General features: G+C 40.4%; 1 protein-coding gene across 1 annotated transcript; it reads right to left on the bottom strand.

The window, feature by feature from the left end:
• Nucleotides 1–333: 333 nt before the first annotated feature.
• On the bottom strand, nucleotides 334–3,595 carry elf3 (E74-like factor 3 (ets domain transcription factor, epithelial-specific)). The gene is made up of 9 exons (XM_085353667.1): nucleotides 3,499–3,595; nucleotides 3,226–3,386; nucleotides 2,478–2,714; nucleotides 2,213–2,326; nucleotides 1,985–2,131; nucleotides 1,812–1,898; nucleotides 1,594–1,713; nucleotides 1,188–1,383; nucleotides 334–797 (listed from the first exon to the last, which is right to left on the bottom strand). Exons 2-9 carry the CDS (start codon nucleotides 3,377–3,379, stop codon nucleotides 686–688), a joined length of 1,167 nt encoding a protein of 388 aa, XP_085209793.1. The 5' UTR covers nucleotides 3,380–3,386; nucleotides 3,499–3,595; the 3' UTR covers nucleotides 334–685.
• Nucleotides 3,596–9,187: the final 5,592 nt, after the last annotated feature.

Genomic DNA, 9,187 nt, shown 5'->3' with positions numbered 1-9,187 from the left:
CCTCATCAATCCAGAGATCGATGATTACATTACAACAATCACACAAACTGCAACAGATTTCTGACTGATTCACACCAACCAGTCATGTTCAAATTCAGACACTTATGAACTACTCTGTACTCAAACATTGTGTAAACACACTTTATAATAAGTGATACCAAAAGACATGTAGTGCACATCTTTACTTTGTTAATGTGAAGTAACTTCTACATTTATTTCTAGCCAAGTTTTTTTGTTTTTCCAAACTTATGTTACACTAAGAAACAATGTTTTTCACGTGAAAAAAAAACTGTGATATGGGAAAATGACAGAAAAGATGTTTATAGTGCTACAGTAGCGAATGAAGACGAGAGTCCTGCATCAACAAAAACAAGTAAATACCAGAGTAAAATCTGTTCATCTGTACGAGGTTTGCTTTTTCAGCCTTTACTGTAGGTACTTGCACTCACAAGTATCTAAAACAATTTAAAAACACGTGAAACGTCATATTGGTTCATAAAACCTACTAGAGCCATAAACACTGGCTTACATTTTCTGTAACACCTTCCTTCTAAAGGAAGTTAGTGTCTTAAACATTTGGGGCAGCAAGGATTTTTTCAGACAGGCAACATGGTTAGGCATTTATAGTTGCTGAACTGCTGCTCTGACTGGCTTTTCAGTTCTTACCCACTTAGTAACTAATGTCTTACATAGTCATACCAATCTCCTCAATCTTCCAGCCACTGGAGTTTTTTCCAAACTTGTATACAAGCCTCCTGCCATCGACTCGTTCCAGAATCTCCCTCTTATAGTAATACCTGCAGATGGAGAAGTTTCAGTTACTTGAAGTTCAGCACATAGCATATCATCCCCTTCATCATCTGGTGCTCAGTTTAAAACAACTGAGCGTTTTATATGTGAAGCGGAGAGTCTTAATTAACCTGCCATAACAATCTTCTGACTTCTGTGACCTGGAGGAGCTATGTATCCAGTGCAACTCTGATTAGTTGGGCTAAAGTTTGATTCATAGTTAAAGCAAAAGCATCTGAAAAGTATCTTAAATGTGACGAAGCTGTCACTGCTGTTACTGCAGCATGTGTTTTTAGCCTTGTTACAATATTTTCTTCTGAATCATATCTGATTCAAATATCTGATTAAATTGTTGAGATTGAGGAAGAAGTAAAGGAAGGGCTGCTGCAAGAACTCACCTCATTGCACGGCTGAGCTTTTCATATGTCATGCTGCTGTTTTTCTTCTTCTGGCCCCACATCTGAGCCACAGCTTCAGATTTGAGGAACTTAAAGACACCCTCACGGCGGTCCTCCCATTTCATTAGGCCCTGATTCTTTTCTGGGTGGATCAGAATGTCTCTGATGAATTCCCACAGGTGAGTGCCACGAGGTGCTGAAGACAGTGGGACAAAATAAGCTAAATGTCTGTTTGCATGTGCATGCTGCATTAGCATAAAGCAAGCAAGAAGAAAAGATCAATATCTGTGGTCTAGTAAAGATGCAAATTAAATGCAAAATAGAATCTGTAAAATAGTTCAGTGTTCAGATGCATGCCTACTGAAACGGTTTTACATTATTAGTAAGACAGCATTTGTGGGCTTACCATGTTTGTTTTTCTTTGGATTGTCATATATGTTGCTGCTGTGCTCTCTGCTGACTTTAGGAGGTCGCCCCCGTGGTCGTTTCAATCGGGACTCTCCATTCTCTGGCTTGATGTACACTTCTGTCGATGAGATGGTGACTTATCAGAAATGAATCGAAATACAGGGAATGCAAATAACTTCAAACGTTTTTTGTTGTTGTTTTTTCTTGTTTACTCACTTGAAATCGGAGGGTAAGAGAACTCGGGGTCAGATTCGCTGCTGCCAGACTCTGGTGAACCGATGCTTGGAAAGCCAAACATGCCAGCTGAATACATGAGAGATATATTTTTAATAACATTCTTGAACTTGAATGATAACAAGTCTTGACAAATATGAAGATAAAATACTAACTGTTGGAGGAGGAGCTGTACTCGCTGTCAGAATGATTATCAGACAGGTAGCCAGTGTCTCTCAGTGGTGTCATTGGTTCCATGGTCAGAGTAGTCAGATCATAGTCATCCTGATAGTCAAATTCTCTTTTGTTGACAGCTTCTTCAGCTGTAAGTAGAAATTAGCAAGTCCACTTGTAAACTAGTCCACATAATATGTCAACTTTGAACATATTGGTATAAGATGTACCTTGACCAATTTTAATTGTGCTGAGTAGAGGAAAGTTCTGTCCAAGGTTGTCCAAGAAGTTGTCCAAGAGCTGGCAGGTCTCGTTCAATTCTTGTCCTGATAACATCTGCATCTCTGGGGAAGGAAAGATTAGTTTACATGTATTTTTCATACATAAAAATAATTCTTCTTCACATAGCTAGATGTTAGAAATAGTTCAGTTATGTATGGATATTTTCAGCTGTTGCTGTCAGTAAATTGTTCCTGAATAACATGAGCATTTTACCAGGCATTTTGCTCTTGTGCTCCTGTAGACTCTGATAGAGGTGTGGGCCAAGCTGCACACCAAAGATCCCAATCATCTGCTCCCGGTTCATCTGGCAAAGGGCGGAGCCATCCATGGCACAGTTTGCCAGACTAAGGGTGTTTGCATCGAACTTGGTGCTCTCTACTTGGTCACTGATCCACTCCAACACATGATCTGCTGTCCAGTAATTAGGGCTGATCTGCCTGTACCCCTGACCTGCAGCGACAGCCAGAGATTATTTATTATTCCTGAGCTGTGCAGATACTCAGTACACACTAAGCTTTAACAGAAATTTAGCATATTTTCATAAAAACCATGATCTTGGTTCATACACACAGGTTTGAATCTGACAATAAGGCACTTTTAGTTTAGCTTAACTTTGAAGCCCGTCTCTAAGTTCGAACAAATAAAGTGAAACTGTTTTAACCATGAGGTCACAGCATTCTCCTGTTATGCGGTTATGCTGAGTTAAACATTACTTGCCTGGTAAATCATTTAGTGAGTGACTAAATAAGGTCAAAGCAAAGGTGAGCAGGCTGGCTGAAGTTTGAAAGAGAGCGTCTGTTTACTTTGAGATTAGTCTGTAGCTGAAACTAGACTGGCCTGGTTAACTAAAGCTTCAAAGCCAAGAGACTTAACATGTTGAAAATCTTTTGTCTGACACAGATCAGCTAAACACGTGAATTGTGTGACAGTGCAAGGTCAGAAATAACATGTCTCTTCTCACCAGCTATGTTGGAACTGTATGCTGGATTGCTGATTTGCAGCGGACTGATGCTGGAAAGCATAGTGGCCTGATGTTGCAGCACATCTGGCAAACCAGTCTGATACATGGTTAGGTTAGCATGAGTCAGAACAGTGCTGAGGCACGGCGATGACATGGAGGCACTGTGAAATATAGAAAATGCTTCTTTACATCCCAGAAAAACTAGCAAACAGGAAACCAGCAAACAAAGCTTATTAAAAGCAGGATCATAAGTTAGGTATGTATATAATTTACCTGATTACAACACTGGCCACAATATGATGAAACAGAAAGACGTCCTAAGACAATCCAGTGTCTGGATTCTGCTGTTTGAGTACCACTGCCCTCTCTGGCTCGGTATCCACGGCAAAAAAATGTACCTGCTTTTACCTTATGAGCTTTATAGTTGTGGGGGATGGACTCAGGTAAATTCAGGGGAATTCCACCTGAACATGGCCACGCCTCCATTGCTACTCCTCCCCCAGTTTCCTGAGAACTTGATCAACAAAACAAACCTGCCCTGCCTTTTATTCTTCGCTTATATTTCTACATCATATTTTGTACACTGACTGGGCAGCTTTCATAGGCTTCTTTTTCCTTAGATTTTTGTTGCTTGACATTTCTTTTGTTCCATTACAGTTCTTATTCTAGGTCCCTTTTGAAATACTTTTACATTTCTACTGTTTTTCAACTAACTTGACATATTTAAATGTCAAGGTATTGACACAGACATGTTTCACATCAGTGAGGAAGGGGTGTGTGTGATAGACATTTGCAAATAGTCACGATCTAAAAAATAGACACAAAGAGGTACCTGTCCTGTGAGGACAGGTACCTTTATCAGTTTTGCCAGTCACCACAGGCAAACAGTGATAAAAGAATGTTATGTAGCTTCTCAAACTTCTACTGCACCCAGCTGCCTTGTTTGACACACACGAAGCTAAGTGGTAACCTCATATTTACCAGGTTACACACATAAACACACACAGGCACAGAGAGAGAGCACAGAGAAAGATTTTCATGGCAAGAAAAACTTAATTGAACCTTTGTATTGATCAACCTGTATCTTTAATACTGGTGTGAACATGAAAATATGACTTGTACATCCAAAATATCCAGCAGTAAGTTTTTGCCCAAAATATGTGCATTTTCTATCTTAGCCTTGATGTCCAGGATGACTGACATTTATTTTATGGACCTGCCTCACATATTTAGCCAGCTTTATGACTTCTGGGCCATATCTGACCTAGACTACGCTTGCACACTGCACCATATCAAGCCTTTTGACCCATGTTTGTGAGGGAGCTGAGCTGTAAGTCCTAAAAGCAGCTCAGATTAGGCCTAAATGTGTCTGTTTCTAATTTACTCTGATTCCAAAGTCTCTACCAAGCTAAAACAAACCATACCTGCCAAACCTCTCATCAGTGCACAAAGCCTTCAGTTCATGTTGCCAGCAATGGCAACAGCTTAATGAAGTTATGTTGCCTGTTGACTTTAGAGGTGCTGTAAATTATTCTTACTCTGAAACTCTAGGAGCAGACAGCAGTCGGCACACTGTATGCCAGTGTTTCCCTCGCTCCAGTCAGAATTGTAGACTGTTAAGAGTGTCCAGCTCTCTTAACATTACTGTACCTAGATACCTGTAACAGAGCTCAAAGCCTAGAGAAGTGTAAACTTAATCCTTACAACAGCAAAGAAATATCAGCGGCCATATTGTTAGTATTGGTACTAATACTTGTTTAGATAAACATCAGAGGATATAAACACAAGAGGGCATGTTGATAATTATTCCATCCTAATGGTAAGCTCGTCAGTATTTTGCAGACACAGTGTGTACGTACTCTGTCCAGGTGTCATATTGCAGAAAGAAACAGGTTTTCTGTGTTGCAGCAAACCAAAGCTACTGCTTGGCCTGGCTCAGTGCTGATACCTAGTGGTTAGTAATCTCCTGCCAAAGCCTACAGCATTTGTAAAGTATCTGTTCTGCTAATATAAAAAAGGATCTCTTACAATATGGCTTGGCCAATACATGGTAGAAATGCAGAAAAGTACAGAAAGAAATACATAAAAATGTACCATTGAAATACTGTCAATTATTGCTTTTTTTAAAAGGCTTTAAAAAGTGACATGTCATTCTTGTTACGTTTCAGGTCATATTAGAGTTTTGTTGTACTCTTTAATCTCTTGGGTGACTGTTTAGGGCTAGGGTCTGTGGTCCATTTAAAATAGTGTTTTTTCTTGTACTCTATCATTGATTCCAAAAGTAAACATGAAATTCAGCAACAGGAAGGTTTTCTACACGAGTGCTGTAACACGATGGCTGTAACTACCACAAAGTGTTTAACGCAGCACAGCGCAGATATTCATTTGTATGCAAATAAAAATAGGCATTATGGATTTTATTTTTTTGACTTACTGTGTTGAAATGTTTTGCAGTGAAACACAAATATGCTCCCAGCAAGAGAAATAACATAGGAGAACACCGGAGAAATGAACTCACAAGTCATTTAACCAAATCAAAGTAAACTTTATTGTCATCTCCACAGCCAGTGCAGCACACAGAGAGATGACACAATGAGGCTCCGGTTAAATCGGTGAAAAAAGCAAATAGCTAGATATAAAGGGAGTAATAAAAACCTACAAACTGGCCAGTCAGCATCAGCATTAGCAAAACAAGTAACTGCCTCTGTTATTCATAGGCCAATAAACACATCAGCAACAACAACAAAATGGATAGATGGCAGAGCCAGAAATTCACTCTGTATATTTAAGTTAGGAAAGAATAAAGGTGTAAGACCACAAAAGAACGCGTGCTTTAGGCCTCAGAGTCGAATGTTTAAAGATTTCTTTTGATGCATGCTTGGGGACATAGCAATAAGTAGACATCTGGTCCAACATTAAGCATTGCAATTATGAAAGCCTGCTTTCAGTGATAGGAACACCAGGAGACCAGACCCAGACACTTCCTGTTTGCTGAAATACTTCTCTCATACTGTTTTGAAAAGAAAAAGTAGAACAGTGCCAGAAGAAGAATGTGGTTTTCAATTTAAAAATAAATCACCAAGTTTGACTTTGGAATAATGTGTGTTGTACTTCAATCATTTAGAATTTAGGCAACTTTTATGTATATCCGACGTGACATTTTTCACAGCTCATCTGACACTTGGATCTTCAATTCTTTGCACTTTTCGTCCCTATACTTGGCTTTTGCTGGAATCAGGAAACTGAGCTAGAGCAAAAAGACTCAGAATTTACATCACAGCGGTACAGAATTCACTGTTCTCAATGTTGTTCCTGTTTTAATTAGGCTTTGCGTCAGCATTATTCATAGAGGCATTTTTGTTAAGAATTAATGACATTCCAGCGCTAACTGATCAGTATTATTAGGAGAAAAGTCCTAAAACATATCACTTGTCTCTGGTCATAAAAGCAGGGTGAGACGTCACAGGCTCTTATTCAGAGTGAGAAGAAATATCAGGTGTGGACAGGTGTGGACAGGTGGTGACGTGTGTCTGATAATCCTATTTCCTACTAACCTTTGGAATCTGTTTCAGTCAGTAATTGTTAAAGAACATTGCTTTCTCCCAGATTTCACAATGCTGCTCACGCAGTTTCCCCAGCGGATTACAGGAATGCTACGCAACAGGTTTTTGCTTTCATCGCCTGAAGACTAACGGACAAATTCTTTCATCGCTTTCAATGCATGCTCTTTTTCGTCACTCTTCATTGGTATATTGCTAAAGTTGGGGCATTTCGCAGATACCGTATAACAAAAAATATGCCTTTAGCCCAATCACAACCCACATTAAAGTTTTACTGTGACCCCCTTTCAAAAATATAGTTTCAATAAATGTAATTAGATTTATGCAACATGATGAAAAATTTAATGGTGTTTACCTATAATTATGTTGCAATATGAACATGACACCAGACATCTCAAACAGCAAAACAATATTAACTACAAATAAAGAACCGTGTGAAACCCAGTAATTAACCTCAGTGTGTGAAGAGGACTCTCCATTTACATGCACAAACTGGAGTCTATTAGATAGATATGATACAAACCACTGCAGTGCAGTACCTGTAATACCTACAGCATGTTCTAATCGCTCTAATAGGATATTATGGTCGACAGTATCGAACGCTGCACTGAGGTCTAGCAGGACAAGCACAGAGATGAGTCCACTGTCAGAGGCCATAAGAAGATCATTTGTAACCTTCACTAAAGCTGTTTCTGTGCTGTGATGAGCTCTGAAACCTGACTGAAACTCTTCAAATAAACCTCTGCAGATGATCTGTTAGCTGGTTGACAACAGTATTTTTTCTCTAATGTTTACAACGGTATTTCTGAATTCTACACTGCAATCATCGAGTCCATCCTCACCTCCTCCATCACCGTGTGGTACGCTGGAGCCACTATCAGGGACAAACAGAGACTGCAGCGTGTTGTGCGCTCTGCTGAGAAGGTGATTGGCTGCAGACTCCCATCTCTGCAGGACCTGTACACCTCCAGGACACTGCGGCGTGCAGCTCGGATCTCAGCTGACCCTTCTCACCCTGGACACAGTCTGTTTGACCTGCTCCCCTCAGGCAGGAGGCTCCGGTCCATTCGCACCAGAACCTCTCGCCATAAGAACAGTTTCTTCCCCTCTGCTGTTGGACACATGAACAATAACCTTATGACTGTTCCCACCACTAACACATGACCCTACGCTGTGTTCACTGCATCATTCCATGTTTGCACTGATCACCACCTGCACTCATGTATATATCTATCTACTTAGCACTTTTAATTCTTATTCTTATTTTTATTTTCATGTCTATTTAAGCTTAATTTCTGACAGTATGTTTGCACTGAAGCACCGCAGCAATTTCCCAATGTTGTAAACCTGCTCAACATTTGGCAATAAAACCCTTTCTGATTCTGATTCTGAAGAAGTTCATGAAGTCAGTACTAGTTAACATTAAAGCTCAACAGAGCTCTGACTTTTTGTCAGCTTGGCTATAGTGCTGAAAAGAAACCTAGGGCTGTTCATATTTTGTAAGATGTTTTAGCTTTACGGGTTTTTTTTTTAAAGCTGCAAACTATTTCTCCAGGGTAAATAATGGTCTTCTAAATTTGTGATATGCCATTTCTTCTCTGGCTTACAGGTTATCGGCTTAAAGGTGCTCTTTTGAGAGTTTGAGAGACTCTCTTTGGATACTGTAACACCTGTGAAAGAGTTTAAAAAATTATTAACAATGTAATCAACCTCTGTTGGAGTAGCGTTCGGGTAGCTGCTGTGCTCTGTGTTGGTACAAGGCACTGAAGAGGATAACAGTGGATGAATGAGCTAATGTGGATACAACTGTATTATTAAAGTTTGTGCATGAAACTGTCGTATAGCCTCTGGTGTAAAAAGTCTGGCATTGTAGTGCAGTCAATCTTTGACTGAATCCACTACTGTTGATAACCTCCAGGACATGGAGTGGGCATCTAGGGTTGACCATAACAGATTTCTGATTTGAGAGCAGTAGTGGTTTTTGATATGGGCGACGTGGGCGGTTGCCCAGGGCGGCATCGTGGTGGCGTGGGCATCACGGGCATCGGCAAAAAAAAAAATTTGCTCGTACTCACACTGCCCCGACGTCATGCCATTGGGGACGGCATAGACACCGATCGGTTTTCTATCGCCCATTTGCTTGGATCGATACTAGCCTGGTTAGATCGATTCTTTACTTTGAGTTCTGCTTGTTTGCTATGCTGTGCTTTCGGCAAAAACGAAACAGCCAGGTCGCTGGACTCGCCCTCCTGTGTCAGCGGAGAGCAGGCACACTTTGCCGCCCCCTTATGTTTCGGTGTTGCGCCGACACGTCACGTGACTTAGACACTTTGGGGGTTATTGGGTTGTTGTCATGGTCCTGGGCCATGTTGGCCCAGTATTCTTAGTTTTCGTGTGTTTGG

The sequence above is a fragment of the Diplotaxodon limnothrissa genome, linkage group LG5 (genome assembly GCF_057381915.1).
Source record: "Diplotaxodon limnothrissa isolate DT_005_m linkage group LG5, D_limnothrissa_male_GT1.1, whole genome shotgun sequence".
Lineage (NCBI taxonomy): Eukaryota > Metazoa > Chordata > Actinopteri > Cichliformes > Cichlidae > Diplotaxodon > Diplotaxodon limnothrissa.
Note: the sequence above shows the minus strand (reverse complement) of the source record. Positions and strands in the feature narration are given on the sequence as shown.